The 17946-nt window shown below is 43.6% G+C and overlaps 1 protein-coding gene across 6 annotated transcripts in view; it reads right to left on the bottom strand.

Annotated features, from left to right (window-relative positions):
- Nucleotides 1-17946, bottom strand: part of TRPC5 (transient receptor potential cation channel subfamily C member 5) — a 151022-nt gene that overhangs the window by 29191 nt on the left and 103885 nt on the right. For all 6 annotated transcript variants that reach the window (XM_075132494.1, XM_048864316.2, XM_048864318.2 and 3 more), the window contains 3 exons: nucleotides 14940-15079; nucleotides 6870-7192; nucleotides 622-817 (listed from right to left, as the gene is read on the bottom strand). In XM_075132494.1, coding sequence (XP_074988595.1) covers nucleotides 622-817; nucleotides 6870-7192; nucleotides 14940-15079 — 659 coding nt within the window. The remainder of the gene's footprint in view (nucleotides 1-621; nucleotides 818-6869; nucleotides 7193-14939; nucleotides 15080-17946) is intronic.

Below are 17946 nucleotides of genomic sequence, written 5' to 3'. Positions count from 1 at the left end.
CTGAGCTCAGATCCTGCGTTCTGTGCGGGCGTTATCCTAGTCTCAGTGACTTCAGGGTTGCAGGATCAGGCAATTACAGGATTGGTTTGCAGTTCAGTTGAGAATTAACTGATTTCAGTTGGTCCATTTTGGAATCAAAAGTTACAGAAGTGGCTCTTTGCACATATGAGGAAAGAAGGTTTGGATAATAAGTGATAGGACTGAGGAGAAAAGACACCAGAAAACATTTAAAAATGAAACAAAAAGTGAAGAAAAAAACCAAACCCTTTCAAATAAAACCACCCAGTTGCATTGGGTTTCCTGTGTGCTATAAGGTAAGTAAGTAAGCTGTTAATGGCAAGGTGATTAATACTCCTGAGGGCAGAGTTTAAGAAAAATAGGACAGTTAATAGGTGATAACTCTCTGCAGTCAAGAAGCATTAGAGTCTAGCAGACCATCATCCATGAACACAGAAACACACTGGTTAAGTCTAGTGACTGGAAACTCCAACACACTAGCTGCCGAGGAGTTGAGGAAATAGCCCCAATCATCCTAGAAGAAACCATGAGACACAAATGCTGCATGTAAAGCAGATAGAGCTTGCAGAGAAAATTGGAAAGGAAGATGGAGGGACAACTTACAGCGATGAGCTGGTAGGAGTTGTTCATCATGGCTATGAGCATGTTCAGCAGCACGACCAGGGAGATGACATTGTACGTTCCGAACATGGTGGCCCCGACAAACTCCGTGAACTCGTGCCTAGCCTTCACATTGGTGACGTAGAGATTCAACAGACCAAACACGGACCAGAAGAGTGACTGGAGGGTCTCAAAAAGTCTGCAAAAGACAAACTGCACTTTACTAGTTGGGTCTGGGAGGACAAGAAAAACACTTAGGTCTCTCTGAGCCGTGTCTGTGATGAGGGTGAGTACAATGGTGTACTGCAGCGTAGGGCTTTCTGCACCATAGCCATGGTGAGGGTGGGGATTGTGCTGCAGTGTACCATAGGGCACTGTGAGCCATTGCCATGAGGAAGATGGGTACTGCGGTGCACTGCACCATAGGGCTCTATGCACCCTGGCCATGGGGAGGATGTCAAGGTGCACTGCACCACTGAAGCCATTCGGCCTTCAGTGCACATGGGCAGGCTGCATCCCTGCGTTCACACTGAGATGAGTGTGCTGAAGAGCAGAGCCAATACCTTCCTTTCTGGAGGGTCAGTATGTGCTTCCCCCTTACAGGCTACAGTCCATCAGCCAGTGCAGGAGGGAGCTGCACCCTGGACCACAGTGTTCCCGGCCCTGTTCGGAGTTCCAGTGGCACCGTGACTCCCCTGCCCTTGTGCTCAGGGGGGTGCAATGACTAGGGCCATAACTGCCCCAACAGGTGCACAAGGAGATTCCCCTACACACACAGAGGGCCAGACACGATTGGGCCCCTCTTGTTAAAAATTTGCATGCCACAGTATAAATAATCTCTCCCATTCCCACAGGGTCTCCATCAGGAAGACCTCTGCATGCATAGGCAACGCTTCAGTCACCTCTGAAGTGCAGCATGGGAACATTATGACAGCACACGGCCGTACTGCATCACAGGAGAGGAGGTGAATATCACATCCTGCTGAATCTCCAGGGGTGATATTGGCTGAGAGCGTGCAATTACCTCAATTGGATATTAACCAGGACAATGGGGCTCAGACCCCTACTCTGTATCCTCACATCACAGGTGGTTAGGGACCCCTGTATTATGTCTGATGAATGGCAGAACCTAGTACAGTACAGTGCCCCCAGCATTATGCAGGAGCACTTGCACAGTCCTGACTCAGAAGAAAGTGTGTCACCTAATTAATGCAGCATGATAGGGTTCTCCTTTGAAGTCTCCTGACCCCACTTAACTTTAGAGCTATGGCTATGGGTTGCTATGGCTTCTGCCATAGACAAGTGACCTTTTGCAGTCATGTCAAATACATTATCAGGATTGTGAATAATCACTCCTTTGGGTATTATTGTTTCAAGTTTTGGGGAGCTGACGTTTCTATCTACATTTAAGATGTTTTGGCTTTGGCCTGGGGTCAATAGATGGTTTTTAAAAAAAAGAGTCTTACTGTAAAAACCAAGAAAGTATTGCTTAAAAGAATATAATCTATTTTGGATGTGCTTGAAATATTAGGAATCTGTTGTATTGGTTGTTCATTTGCCTGTTAAATTCTTTTGGCATTCACACCTTTACTATCCATAGAGGAGTTGCCATTCTTTACAATTTTAACTCTTGTATTACAATCTGGGTTCTATAGAGCCTGGGCCAATTTATGAAATCCTTAATAAAGCAAAACTCCCCTTGATTTGAACAACCTGACTTCTCTGAGAGGCATATTAGTCGAATAAGGATGGGGTAAACATTGAGTAAGGACCTAGGGATTTGGCCCCATTACTTAAGTCTGTGAAACTGTACCTGAGTGATGTAAAGAAAAAAGCACAGATGACACTGTAAGTCACATGACACAATCAGTACACCCACTTTTAAAGGGACCGCCCCATCTCCCAGCTAAACAGCTGAACTCATTTGATTATTATTAACAATAATAACAATACCTAGCCCTTGTATATTGCTTCTCATCAGCAGGTCTCAAAGAACTTTACAAAGTAGGCCAGTATCATTATCCCCATTTTACAGATGAGGAAACTAAACTGAATTTTTAGCAAATAGTTTGTAAAACAATAGAAAAATATTTATTGTTTTTTAAGATCTAATGTAACGAATGAGGTATCGAATCATCCTAGTGAACCAGAATACCAACTAAATGAAAAGTCAACCAGCTTACTGCTCAGCCCAAATAACATTAAACACATATAGCCAAAGGGAAAACACAAGAGCTATCTGTCAAACCACCTGCCAACAACAGGGAATAACTCTCTAGTTGCACACAGAATGGGGAAAGGGGACAAGCAGAAGGGAAATCTAAGTGAGGGGAGGGAGGGAGCAGTCAAGAATGAGCTATCTGACATAAAAATGCCTTATAGCCTGCACTAAAGGGATTAACCAAGGCCTCCAGGAGACATTGTGGCGGGGAGTTTCATCATGGAGGAAAAAAAAATTCCTTGGTTTGCTGCTTGACTGTACCTTGCAGAATTACATCCTCCCCATCCAGCCATAAATCTCAGGTAGGAACATAAGATGGAAAGTATTTGTTCAAGGATTTAGGACCGAGGGGTGAAATTCTGTCCTCAGCCACATGATTATCAATCTGGAATAACTCGTTGAGGGTGAATAGCATGTTACTTTGGATTTACACCTTTGTAACTAAGAGCAGAATTTGACCCTAGGTTAAGAAGGAACGTTATATTGACACTCACACACGACCCTGAATGGTATCCTAACATTAGCAGGCAGTGCAGCTTATCAGGAACAGCTGTAACAGACACCTTTCTTCCTGAGGGCCAAATTGTATGACCTTTACACTCGTACAATAGCATCTTACTCCACACAGAGTGCCATTGATTTCAGTGGGGCTCCTAGTGGATTAAGAAACTATTCTGTATGAGCAAGGGGTTCATACGCTAAACCGGAAACAGCCAGGCCGATGTTGTGTGCTGCAATTCTGTATAACAATAATATTTTGTTATTCTTTCCTCTCTCTTTATGTAGTACAATCACATACTGCCCGCAATGTCTAACAGGGGACCCGAACCAAAAGGCCATGTCCATTGTTAGGCACTTTTGATGAGGCTCACAATATTTTAGAGGAATATTCTTTTAAAATAGAAGAAACAGCAAACCTCAACGGCCCTCTAAAAGCATCTGAGGAAAAGACAGTTCCTGCTTCACTCTCTGGTGCACCGTTAGCCTCCAGCAAGGCTGCAGTTTCTAGTGTGTCTTGGAGAAAATGGCAACCCAGTTAACAGCGTCCCTCTCAAGACAAAATGACACTGCAGAAAACAAGGAGTCACTGACTCCCTCCCACCCCCTTTTGGTTGACTGAGTCTCTGTGATAAATATATTCCTCAGACTGCCTGTCTAAGCAATAGACACACTCCACTTTCTCATGCACAGAGAGGCCAAAGCCTAAAAATTTGAATTATTAATGGCTTCACCTCGTTGCTGTCACAAAGGAATATTACTTTTCCTTGAGCTGTGTTTGTGGGTCAGAAAATTTCTTCACAACAGATATTAGACCCATCCTTGGGGAGTAATCAGAAATAATATGATGGTAAATAGGTGTCATATTTTAAACGAGTTGTACAAACATGAACAGTGCTCCTGTTTCTCCTTCTCTGATTATAAAATTAGCTCTTATTATGTGACTGCCTCGGAACACTTTTAGAGATTGAGGGGACTCACTGGAAGCATTTTGCATTTCTTCTACCACTAAGGAGGGATGAATTCAAGCCAACTTGAGGTAACATTAGGCTTGATTTGAATTCACACCAATGCTGCTCATTCTAAGAGTCCCATAGATATAATTTCCTATTTTGCAGGTTGCCCATTCTTAGCAAGTCGCACATGCTGTGTGTCTGTTTGAGGAGTGAAATGTCAGCTTGCCCTGGGGGTTTTAATAATGACTATTTAAACTTTTAAGAACACAGTGAATAAACTTCTTAAGCCCAGCTCAGACAAAAAGGCAATGGCAATGTATTCTGCCCCCTGCCAAGGGAGCTGGGTCCTAATGTTCCCCACCCACTGCTGCTTTGTTTTAAACAAACCTCTGTCCCCAGATGCCGAGTGCCCTCAACTTTCTCTTTGTGAGGCAGTCTCGTTGGCAAGAGGTTTAAATGCACAGTGGTACCGGAGAATGAGTGGTCTGCATTTAAAGAATACTGTCAAGTTGATTTGTGCACTTTCTGTCAAGTGGTTATATATCATTTTTTAATTCCCTGTTGTGTGTTACACCCTCTTAGAAACTTGAAAATCACATTTTTTCCCCCGTGACCAAATGTGCTTTTTTCTTTAGTCAAACATCTGTTATTTCCTTCATTGATCAGATGGCACTGAAAGCAGCAAAGTAACTGGCTTGCAATAAAGCTGGGCCCAAACAAAAATCCCAGATTGAAATACTCCCTTCCTCCCATACCCTTCAGCTCTAGGGTTGACTGGATCTGGTTCTGAACTCAGTGCTTCAGCCCTTTTACTTGTCAGAAACTTCAATTTATAGAGCATCATGTCCTGCCAAAACATTTCCCTCTGTGGATCAGCTTTAGCTCAGCTATAGGAATGATGTTTGTTAGTTAATTTACTGCTGCAAAGGGAGCACAAAACATTTTTGTAGGAGCATTAAAATATTTACCATGGGATAAAATGAAGGGCTTTAATTCTTTTTTCACTAACACCATGTGGCTCTCTTCACTTCAGAGGTGTTAGTATTGGGCTAAATGAGTTAACCAAGCCCTCCATGTTTCTGATTTGCAATGGTTGAAGAGCTCTTCTTAGTAAAGGGGAATGACAACGTCTGTGCTTCTTTTAGGAATGCATCCGATGCAGTGAGCTGTAGCTCACAAAAGCTTATGCTCAAATAAATTGGTTAGTCTCTAAGGTGCCACAAGTACTCCTTTTCTTGTTGCGAATACAGACTAACATGGCTGCTACTCTGAAACCTCTCTTTTAGATCTGCCACCTTTGGTACCTTTGATCATGAGGGGCTGTTGACATGTGGCCTCTGGCAGGAGTGGATGTAATTTCACCTAAGTGGTTCTGCTCTTTTTAAGAGGAAAGCATTAGCAGGATGGCTGGAGCAGTTGCTCTTTTGCCCCAAGGCCTGGCACACTTGGGGTCTGTCAGCGCCTGGATGTGATAACCTTGTGGACATGTTGCAAAGCCCATTTTTTAATCCTAAACATTTGGGCGAAAGATGAATGGAGCATTTGGGAGCATAATGGAGAGTTTTATTTGATTCACTATCAAGTGGTGAATAATAATCTCTTCTGCTTGTTTGTGTTTTATTTATTTTATTTTCTATTGTATTTTTCAAGCACTGTAAAAACACCAAGAGCAATTGGATTGGTGCTGATTATTATCAATATTACGGCTATTATTCATTAAAATAAATGCACAAGAAAGACAATTCCAGTTATTCTTCAGTTTGCACTTGTTTCTTCAGCCATGATCTGTGCCAGTTACCATCCCAGCAATTTATATAGCAGTTCCTCAGTAAAGAACTAGCATTTCCTCCAAGTCTCTCTGATCACACCTACATCAGTATCAATAAAATCACTGAAGTCAACAGCATTACACTGGTGTACAACCAGCCCAGGTGAGATGAGAATTTTGCCCAAGCTGTATCACCAGGGCTATAACCTATGCTATGTTCCCAGGCTTCAAGTCAGTTTCATTCTTTGGGTTTGATTGCATAGAGCATTTGTTATGGTCCTACTGTATATTATTTTATATTGCTGTTATTTATCATCATTTTAGTTTATTCTATGCATAGGTTTGTTCCTTCCCTTTTATTTTATACTTTATTTTTTTCTCACACTGAAAGGATTCCTTCTGTGGAGCAACCATGATTTTCTAAAGGATATTGACATTATACAGGGGGCATTACTAAAATACCTTCCAGTGTATACATAGGATCCCATCCTGCACTGAATGGGAGATGGACCAGAGGACCTGGTGGTAGCAGCTCTTTTCATTTTTTAATTTCTATGAGACTTATCACCACCTCCCTTGGGTCACAAACATCCCATCATAGGGAGAGACCTTGTGCTCTGGAACTGAGTATCGTTCATGACAGCTAAAAGGCAGACTTCAGCAAAGGGTCTGCCCCAGTTAACTCAGACTTTCCTTACATAACCAACCAACTGGCCTGACAAATAAAGGCATTCGCAGCCAACGCGTAGAGACTGTTAAGGTAGGAAGCAAGGTAAGTCAGCATTACAGAAAGGGGATGGAATCTTACGTGGAGAAGGCATTGTTCTGTTTCTCGCATCGGATCCCCTTGCAGTTGTTGGGTTCCTCTGAGGCACTGGTCTCATAATAAAAATAAAGCTGGTTCAGTCCATTGGCAAAAGCCAGAAGCACCAGACAGTAGATAAAAAGGAATTTGAGGATGTCTAGCAGCATGCGTCCCAGAGAGATCTGCAAGGGGCCCAGGTGGGAATTTGCTGTAAACAGAGATATGAGACGCAAGGAACTTAAAATGTTGGATATTGCAAAGAGAGCTTCTGCAATGAGCGTCGGGTGCCACATTTCCCATTCCTCCCTTGGACGAGAACCATTATACTGAAAGAAATAACAAGGGTACAAAAATTAATGGTGCAGTAAACACTTTAACATAGCCCCAAAAGCCACAACTGCTAACAACATTTCATTATGCAGTACACTAACCAGCTTTTGATTACTTGAACAGATGGTGTTCAAATCTGGATCTCAGTCAGGGTTAGGTAATGCTCAGGGTTCAGGTTTGAAAAGCTGACGTGGTTAAGGCTCAGGTTTGAATTCAATGGAGTCAACATCTCACAAGTTGTCTCCTGTGAGATTTTGTCCTCAAGTGTGACAGTTTCGTGAGATCAGCTTTTCACCAAAGATTATTAGCATGCCTGAGCTAGATTCAAAAATTAAGCTCTTTAGTTTTGGAATGAAAATTTTATGGACCAGTTCAGGACCATGGATTCAAACAGAACCCCTATGACCCCTAAAATTCAAAGGAGTTCAAATTCCTCATTATCAAATTTAAGATTCTGATTTTGGTCCATTATCAATTTTTTTTTCACTTCCAGATTGTTCATACACATTTGAAATGGTGCTTTTATACTCTGGGATAAGCAGAGTGGAAAAGGAAGGAAGGAAGGAAGAAGGAAAACATGGATGAACAATAGAATGTGGTAACTGTATGCCTTCCTCCTTCTTCTTATTTCAAAAAGAGCCAGGCTCCCAGAACTGAAATGCTTTCTGCACATTCATTTTCTTATTAGTTAATTTGTCATGGTAATTTTAGGAGAGTCATAAAAACAGAGGTCATAATTATAGCTGGAACACTGGATACACCTGAAAGCATCAACTATAAAATTAACTAGGTTTATAGTGCAATTATAAAAGCATATGAATTATTTGGGCCAAATGTTCCCCTGGTGTAAATAAGTGCACTCTAGTGACATCAAAAGAGTCATGGAGGCTGATTACATCAGTGTAGCTCCATTGGGCTGACCTACAATGGTGTAACAGATCGGAATCAGATCTTTTAACACCAGGGCTGAATTTGGCCTCTTAGTTCTGTTCTGCTCATTTACCATGCACCATGTAAAAAGGCAAAAAATGTTCCTAGAAAGGCGAATACAGTAACAAGTGTTTTATAGCAACTGATAGATTTTGTAACCTTTAAGATAAACACACTTTACCCTGATAGAGGTATCTTTGTAACGCCCTTCAGTTTAAATCTTAAGGTCCAATGCATAAAAATCACAACTTTTCAAGGAGATAAGTAGAAGCAACCATGGGCTTCACAAAGGAGGACTTGGGCATGGCAGCACTAAACATCACATCACCTAACTTTTCAGCACCCTGCCACCTTGTGTCATTTGCAACCCCAAGTGAGGCAACCAGGTTCCCTATGCATTGTGTAGGAAGAGTTGGGCACCTAAAATAGGGATGGATTCACAGAAGCCAGCCTGTGGAGTGGGGAGCTGTCTAAGCTCACCTGTAGGAAATGCTGAGAAGTGGGGTGGGACCTAAGCCCTGCCCCTCAAAGGGAATTAGGCACCTATCTCTGCTCAGGATTCACCACCAAGCCAGAAACTCTCTCCTGGAGTTATGCACCTAAGCCATTTCAAGAATAACAAGGCATGGTTCCCCTCCTCACCCCAACATCTCTTTAGCCCAGTGGTTAGCACACAAAGTGGGAGAGCTGGATTCAAATCCCTACTCTGTTGGTTTCAGAGCAGGGAGCTGATGGGAGGTCTCCCATGTGTGTGTCCTAACTACTGGGCTCAGAGTCATTCTCTTGCAGGTCCAATGAATCTTTAAGTCTTTCATACAAGGTGGGAGAGATTGAGAGAGACCCCTCTCCCATAGCCATAATCTGGGAGACCTGTGTTCTTGTTGCTGCTCTGAATCAGGCAGAATAGGGATTTGAACCCAGGTTTCCCACATCCCGAGTAAGGGCTTTAATTACTGGTCTAGCAGAGATAAAGGGGGAGGCTCTACTGGCCCCTGGCTGTCTGCTGGGTGTATTAGGCATGCTCGGAGAACACCTACCAGATCAGGCCCTGCAGGAAAGGTAGGCAGGGAAATGCCTCGTTTGTGAATCCTGCCAAGCCCTAGACATGAGTTAGGAAGTGAGCAGCTTTGTGATCAGGACTTAGGCAGCTTTGCACATGCCCACAGGCAGCAGTTTAGGCACCTAGGGGACTTTAGATGCTTACAGGGTTAGGTGGTAGCTGAGCAATGGTTTTGTCAGTGTCAGTGACAGGTACCTAAATACTGCTTGAAAATCTAGCTGAGATACAGTGCAGCTGCATTTCTACATGACCTCTGATTGCTTCTGACATTTCCAAACTGTTCTCCACTTCCATGAACACCAGGGACTCACTTTGTTAACTGGATTTGAAGCTGGATTTAAACGTTAACAAACAGTGCAGATGTTGTTATCTCTTTGCTATTACCTCAACCATATATATGTGTATATATCTATAGCTCAGTGAGAGAGAATAAAATACTTGGGAAGCAGATTCGCATGGAAGCTTCAAAATTCTGCTTTGAGTGCTGGCGAGAAACTTCCCAACAGGATTTAGAGTCAGCTGCTATTAAAAAGAACTTGACAAGGCCTTTTTCATCTCACAGATCTTTATTTTAAAAACGGCAATTTTTCAGGGCTGTGTTGTAATGGCACTATATAAATCAATGGAACCCCCTCACTTGCAGTGCCGTGTTCACTTCTGGTCAGCCCAGCAAAGTGCATAGCAGAAATAGAAGGGGTTCAGAGATGTATAATGAAAATGATTAGACATACAAAAAGACTGAAATGGTTGGGGCTGTTTAGACACCAGAGAAAGGACAGTATAGAGAAAGGTAAACTGGGCTCTCCCATTTACTCTTTCTCATAATACAAGAACAAGAAGTGGAAGGTTGGACATATGACCAGGGAAGAGTATAAAAATAAAAATATTGCTCGGGCATGTAGGAATGTTATCAGGAGGGCCAAATCGCACCTGGAGCTGCAGCTAGCCAGAGATGTCAAGAGTAACAAGAAGGGTTTCTTCAGGTATGTTGGCAACAAGAAGAAAGCCAAGGAATGTGTGGGCCCCTTACTGAATGAGGGAGGCAAACTAGTGACAGAGGATGTGGAAAAAGCTAATGTACTCAATGCTTTTTTTGCCTCTGTTTTCACTAACAAGGTTAGCTCCCAGACTGCTACGCTGGGCATCACAAAATGGGGAAGAGATGGACAGCCCTCTGTGGAGATAGAGGTGGTTAGGGACTATTTAGAAAAGCTGGACGTGCACAAGTCCATGGGGCCGGACGAGTTGCATCCGAGAGTGCTGAAGGAACTGGCGGCTGTGATTGCAGAGCCATTGGCCATTATCTTTGAAAACTCGTGGCGAACCGGGGAAGTCCCGGATGACTGGAAAAAGGCTAATGTAGTGCCAATCTTTAAAAAAGGGAAGAAGGAGGATCCTGGGAACTACAGGCCAGTCAGCCTCACTTCAGTCCCTGGAAAAATCATGGAACAGGTCCTCAAAGAATCAATCCTGAAGCACTTGCATGAGAGGAAAGTGATCAGGAACAGCCAGCATGGATTCACCAAGGGAAGGTCATGCCTGACTAATCTAATCGCCTTCTATGATGAGATTACTGGTTCTGTGGATGAAGGGAAAGCAGTGGATGTATTGTTTCTTGACTTTAGCAAAGCTTTTGACACGGTCTCCCACAGTATTCTTGTCAGCAAGTTAAGGAAGTATGGGCTGGATGAATGCACTACAAGGTGGGTAGAAAGCTGGCTAGATTGTCGGGCTCAACGGGTAGTTATCAATGGCTCCATGTCTAGTTGGCAGCCGGTATCAAGTGGAGTGCCCCAAGGGTCGGTCCTGGGGCCGGTTTTGTTCAATATCTTCATAAATGATCTGGAGGATGGTGTGGATTGCACTCTCAGCAAATTTGCGGATGATACTAAACTGGGAGGAGTGGTAGATACGCTGGAGGGGAGGGATAGGATACAGAAGGACCTAGACAAATTGGAGGATTGGGCCAAAAGAAATCTGATGAGGTTCAATAAGGATAAGTGCAGGGTCCTGCACTTAGGACGGAAGAACCCAATGCACAGCTACAGACTAGGGACCGAATGGCTAGGCAGCAGTTCTGCGGAAAAGGACCTAGGGGTGACAGTGGACGAGAAGCTGGATATGAGTCAGCAGTGTGCCCTTGTTGCCAAGAAGGCCAATGGCATTTTGGGATGTATAAGTAGGGGCATAGCGAGCAGATCGAGGGACGTGATCGTTCCCCTCTATTCGACATTGGTGAGGCCTCATCTGGAGTACTGTGTCCAGTTTTGGGCCCCACACTTCAGGAAGGATGTGGATAAATTGGAGAGAGTCCAGCGAAGGGCAACAAAAATGATTTGGGGTCTGGAACACATGAGTTATGAGGAGAGGCTGAGGGAGCTGGGATTGTTTAGCCTGCAGAAGAGAAGAATGAGGGGGGATTTGATAGCTGCTTTCAACTACCTGAAAGGGGGTTCCAAAGAGGATGGCTCTAGACTGTTCTCAATGGTATCAGATGACAGAACGAGGAGTAATGGTCTCAAGCTGCAGTGGGGGAGGTTTAGATTGGATATTAGGAAAAACTTTTTCACTAAGAGGGTGGTGAAACACTGGAATGCGTTACCTAGGGAGGTGGTAGAATCTCCTTCCTTAGAGGTTTTTAATGTCAGGCTTGACAAAGCCCTGGCTGGGATGATTTAACTGGGAATAGGTCCTGCTTTGAGCAGGGGGTTGGACTAGATGACCTTCTGGGGTCCCTTCCAACCCTTATATTCTATGATTCTATGATTCTATGAACAAGGGGATACTCAATGACATCGAAAGGCAGGTAATTTAAAACTGATAAAAGGAAATACTTTTTACCCTACACTTAATTGATCTGTGGAGTTCATTGGCATTAGATAACACTGACACCAGAGTTTAGTTAGAATTCAAAACACATTAAGCATTTGCACAAATACTTACTACATTCCCAGTCACACTACAAAGAATTTGTAGAACATCAGAAGAGTTATAAACCCCTATGCTTCAGGGCACAAGCCAACCTCTGGGTGATAAGGATTATGAAGACACTTCTGTTAGGTTATTCCACCACTGACGAATCCAAGGTTTCTTGCACCTTCTTCTGAAACATCTGACACTGACAGATGCAGGATACCGGATTAGATGGACTATGGCTTTGATCTGGCATAGCTACTGGCATGTTCCTATATTGATTAATGTATCCATGAGGCCCAGGGTGCAGAGATGTGGGGTTCCATTTTGAAGAGGCAGGTGTGGGAAGAGAAGCTGAGAAGGGAGCTGCGCTGGCAGGGACACCTGAGGAATGGAGTGCCAACGGCTGGGCATTTAAGGCTTCAGCTCTGCCCAGCAGTGTGCAGGGACAGTGCTGCATCTGTATATAGGAGACAGCACAGGAGTGGAGAGGTAGGCCGGGAGGAGGAGCTGCAGAGCCAAGCTGTGAAAAGTCAGGGGTGCTGCCCAGTGAGACTGCCACAGTCCTCTGATCTCAGAAAGGCATGTCAGGGCTGAAGGGTTAGGACATAGTGACAGGATGTGACATGGAGGGTGTATGCACTGCAGCTGGGACTGAGCCTCCCCACCCGGGTAGACAGATTCACACGAGTGGGGCTTGAGCTACCGTGCTACAAATAGCAATGTGGACATTCCATCAAGGGCAGAAACTCGGGCATGGCCCCTAGGCTTCTGCAGCCCAGCTCCAGACCAAGCTGCAACCTCCCCACTATTATTTTAAGCAAGGTGACCCTGCTAGAACGAATCGGTCTACCCAGACAGGGAGGCTTGCTCCTAGCTGCAGTGTAAACATAGCCATGGATGTTCAGGGCCTGCAGAGGCTCAGTGGGATTAGCTACCCTTCCAGCTTTATGACTGTATGGAAGTGTGGGCGTTTGCATGCAGGGCTCTGTGGTTTTGTAGGTATGAATTACTCATTCATAAAGAGAATGTGGGTAGCTGTATGTTTGCAGATATGCATGGCTTGGGTTGCGTGTATTTGTTTGTGCCTGGTGTTTTAGGTGTTATTGGTGGGTGTGGGGTAAGCGGCTGCGTGTCTCAGAGAAAGAGAATTGCCACGTTGCTGATTTGGTCACGTGACTTACGATTTCCAGCTATTTCATTTTTATTGCTCACAGTTCAAAGACCAAATGTTCAAGTGTTTCATTTTCTCTCCTGCTGTAAATGTCTGGAGAAAAAGATGTAATCTGGCTTTGCTTTGATACTGATACAGAACAACCTGATCAGGGAGTAGCAGCTATCTTGGCATTCTCTTTGAAAAGTGCTAATTCAGCAGTAAGCAGCCTTCTGCACTTTAAAATGGCCCCTGTGCTGGTCTTTTAATCTGACGAGCTTATACTACAGCCTTCCTGTTTCAGCTAGCTTGTGAAATATTTAGTTTCCTCATCTCTCTCCTCTCTCCTTACATTATGACTGGCTACAAATGGACAGAGAACCTTGGAACAGTGAACTTCTACAGCACTGGTCTGAGTTCAAGCTGCTGTGGTTAAAAAAAAAGGCAAAATCTTCCCTTGTGTACATAGTGGAACCAATGTTATGGAGCAGCAAAAAGGGAAAGCCCTAATTGCTGTGGGACCAGTCACATCCACAATGCAGGGGAGGAGGTCAGGTTATGGAGAGCCCCGCCTAGGGAACACTGCATCCCCTACGTACCCAGGACATGTACTCTGTGGAGGTTCTCTTCTAACCCTGGAGGGTGTGGAGAGATATGGGAAAGGGGACTAGTGAGTGTGCAGTGATGTAGATCTACTGCCCTAAACTCCCTGCATAAAGAAATGTTCAGATTCAGACCCATGTCTAAAGCAGCAGGAAGCTAGATCTGGAATTGTAATTTCAGTTGTCTATGGCCTCAGAAGCAGGAACTCTGGGGAGCTGGTGGGGAAGGACACTCCCAATCTGAATACAGGGTTACTTCATGTTTGACTTACACCACTGTAACACCACTGACTTCAATGGAGTTACTCCTGATTCACACCAGAGAGGAGAATCAGGCCTACAGACTCTGTGAACACCAGAAAGATTAGAGAAAACTCTGTGAGCCGGGTCCTGCAAGCACACCACTCCCACTAAAGTCGATGGGAGTCACTGTGTTGAGGTATTGCAGGGACTGAGCTGTGTGTGTGAGAGAGAGAGAGAGACAGAGAGAGAGAGTGCTTCTGGCAGTTCCCTGGCTTCAAAGCTTGCGCATAAATTAATTTAGAGCATCAGATGTTTATAAATCTGAAAGGTGCTTTTGAGGATGAACGGTGATATGCACTAGCTCAGTTAGTGGAGCTGACAGTAAGGAATCTGCAGCATAGTTGTAAAATCTCAACAGAGTATTTTATCATTTTCCCCATTTACATTATAAAACTCTAATTGTTTTCTGATCTCCCTATTCTGGATTCATTGTTACATATTAAGTGGATTTAGCACTGTTGTAAGTTTCTCAGTGACAATCCAGAAAGTTGAGGTTCACTATCCACAGTTACAAGGTGGGCAGTGGTTATGTGAACTCTTCCCACAACACCCCGCCAATGTGCCTTAACCTTAATCAGGCAGGACAACCTGTAAGGGGTGAGAAGCATGCTCGTTCTCCAAACCAATTTAGTCACTGGCTTTCCTACTGAGTTTGCAAACAAGGATGCCAACTAGTACCACTTGTGATGTGGGCACCTGTTCTCTCTGAGCTGGAATTTCAGCGTTGACAGATCATTTCCTGTGTACTATAGTTTTCACACACATGTGCCAACTTACTGTACCTTGACATAAGCGACAATTTTCAGGGAGATAGTTGCAAGATAGAGCGAGTTCATTGCAAAGTCCATCAGATTCCACCAGTCATGTACATACTCATTGAATCCACCATCCCACATCTCCTTGATTTCTCCCCAAATAAAACCTGTGGAAAGAAAGAGAATTTATCTGCATGAGGGAACATTGCTGCCCATTAAAGCAGAGCAAATCCAATGTAATAAAAGGCAATTATAAACTAACTGCTTGGGAAAAAATGCCTCATCCTTTTTCCTTTCCTACAAAATCTAATAAAGCTGCTTACAGAGTATTATATAGCAGAATGGGAAATGCAGTCAGAAAAGGAACGGCTCAGGCTCAAGCTGTCCTGCCCAGTGCTTCACATACTAAGCACAAGGAGATGCTGCATGAAACACACATTCCTTTTAACTGTTCTAGGCCAAAGTTCCCCTTTAGAAAGTGTGGGTGACGTGGCCCAGGGGAAATTTTTATTGATTTAAATAAATAAATGATCTGAGTAAATTTATTTGTCTTAGTTATTAATAGAGCACCCACCTCTGTAGTGTCTAAGGGTAATTCAGTGCTCCTTAATGATGCCAGCGTGGCAGCCTTGAAGGCTGATTTCCCTACCCTTATCCATAAGACAGGTGACAGTCACACAAGCTTCCCTCCATCAATCTGCCTCAGCCCTGAGATGGAAGGATCACATCCATTCTCCAGGCACATTTATTCAATTTCACCTTATTCAATGAATAGCGCCACTGACTTCCATAGGACTACTCCTGAGCAAGCTGCTACTCAGCATGGGTAAGGGTATCAGAATCTGGCCTTCAGTTTACGGCCTCTTTGCTGAGGCTGTCAGCTAGAGTTCCACTTAGCACCATTTGTGGTGGTGGCTTTTGCGATGTGGACGTTTATTCACTAGGAACTGGACTGAGACAATCAACTCCTTTCACAAATGTCAGCCTCCAACAGGGAATTATTCTCACTTGTTACTAACCTAGGCTAAATTTGCCTACAGTCGTGACATAAGGCTCCATACCCTGTTACCACTCCCCTAAGCCATCTAGAGTAACATTTCCAAAAGAGCCTATGTGATTTCAGAGCCTAGCCCTCATTTTCAAATGTCACTTAGGTGTTTCGGAGCTTAGGGTATGTCTACACTGCAACTGAGTGGTATGATTGTAGCATATGTAGTCACACCCGATTTAACTTAAATCTACCTAGCACGGGTACAATCATAGTAAAACCACAGCAGAACAGGTTTCAGTGTAGACGATACAATCCTGCCTGGACCCTGTGTACACGGGTAGCTAGCCTGAGTAGAAGTTCATGCTGCTGCAGCTCCATTGCTACTGGCCCCTGTGCTTGCTAGACTAAAGCTAGCTCGGGGATGTTTTCTGCACTGTATTCATACCCTAAGTCCCCTTTTAGACTCTTAAGTGCCTAAGTGACTTTTGAAAATGGGACTTTTGCTCCTAAGTCCCTTAAGCACTTATGAAAATGTTACCCCATCCCCATATATTTTGCATGGTTGAGTTTACAGCATTGGACGTGACTCAAGAACCAAGACTTAAATCAGAAAAGAAAAAAAAAGCATCAAGAGAGTGGCTAACAAACATCCGACAACAGAATTATGACGTGATCCTCCAAATTGGGATATCAGTTGAGTCTGTTTTCTAGGGCTTTAAAGGTTCAATATGAAGAACAAAGAGCATGGAAATTAACTGTTGCAAACATAAAGATATCAATCACATTTTCTTGGCTGATGCCACTGGTCAGGTCAGCAGCATGTTATGACCAATAAGGTAATTTTAGTACAGCTGTCTTAAAATCTTTGCACGCACAAAATAAAATAAAATAAAATAAATCAATGGAGCAGCTTCTGCTGAAGATCAACTATGTTGTATTTATTGTGAGTAATCATAGTTAGCATTGTTACTATAGTTACTGTAATGCTGTCTGCACTGTACGTGCCTGGTCGTTCTTTCTCTCTCTCTCTCTCTCTCTATTTTACAGATATTTCATAAACAAAAAAGGACGTTAAAATGGTAAATTCTTCCTTACAGACACATCAGCATCTCATTTGAAGGTCTGTTTTTCTCCAAAGAATTTCATATAATTTAAATGTGAAGTGGAGGGTGCGTTAAGTGGTAGGAAAAAAGGGTGTGTTCGCTGTTTATTCCAAGATGAAGTGAGCTGTAGCTCACGAAAGCTTATGCTCAAATAAATTTGTTAGTCTCTAAGGTGCCAGTAGTACTCCTTTTCTTTTTGCATGTACATTTCAGCTGCACATTTGCTAATTCCTATTGTTTGAAGACTACAGAGAATGAGGCTCGGGCTGTGTGAGAGCTGTAGGGCTAGCCTGTGTGAAGTAGCACAAACTCTCCTGTCTTTTTGGTAAAGTTGGTCACAATGGGAAAAAAAGTTTGTTAACGTTTTCGCAACTCTGTTCTTTACCCATCCTTTCATCCACAGTTAGAATTTTGTAAAAATGATCCTGACTAGCAGTAAAACATAGTAGCAACATCTCTGGTTTTATTTGGAAAAAGAATGGCAGTATTTTGTCCAAATTTTGAAATGTTTGAAATTATCCAACCAGTTCTAGTCTTAGAACAAACTAGCTGTTTGAGCATGTAAGCTTAAAGATGGGTTTTTGAAGAGATACTTGTTATTCACACTCCCCTTCCAGTGCCGCAACCTCAGTAAGTCTTTTTCTGGCCCACTGCAGATTTAGGGACTTGGGAGAATTTCTTGCTCAAGACTGGATGGTGGTGCAGACGGAGATTTTTGATACATTAGGTTCATCCCTCGAATGAAGAATGGCACTATAAACACAGTGTTCAGCACAGAACATGGGATGGGGCAGGATCACCTTAATTCACCTGTTGGCCCCAGTTCATCCAGGAACATTTTCCAGGGATTCCCACTGTGTGTGGGGAATTCCCAGATGCCATGTTAGGGCAACTCAGCATCTCCTCTATGTCACCAGAGCAGCACAAAGAGGCCAGAGAA

The sequence above is a fragment of the Caretta caretta genome, chromosome 9 (assembly GCF_965140235.1).
Source record: "Caretta caretta isolate rCarCar2 chromosome 9, rCarCar1.hap1, whole genome shotgun sequence".
NCBI classification, from domain to species: domain Eukaryota; kingdom Metazoa; phylum Chordata; order Testudines; family Cheloniidae; genus Caretta; species Caretta caretta.
Note: the sequence above shows the minus strand (reverse complement) of the source record. Positions and strands in the feature narration are given on the sequence as shown.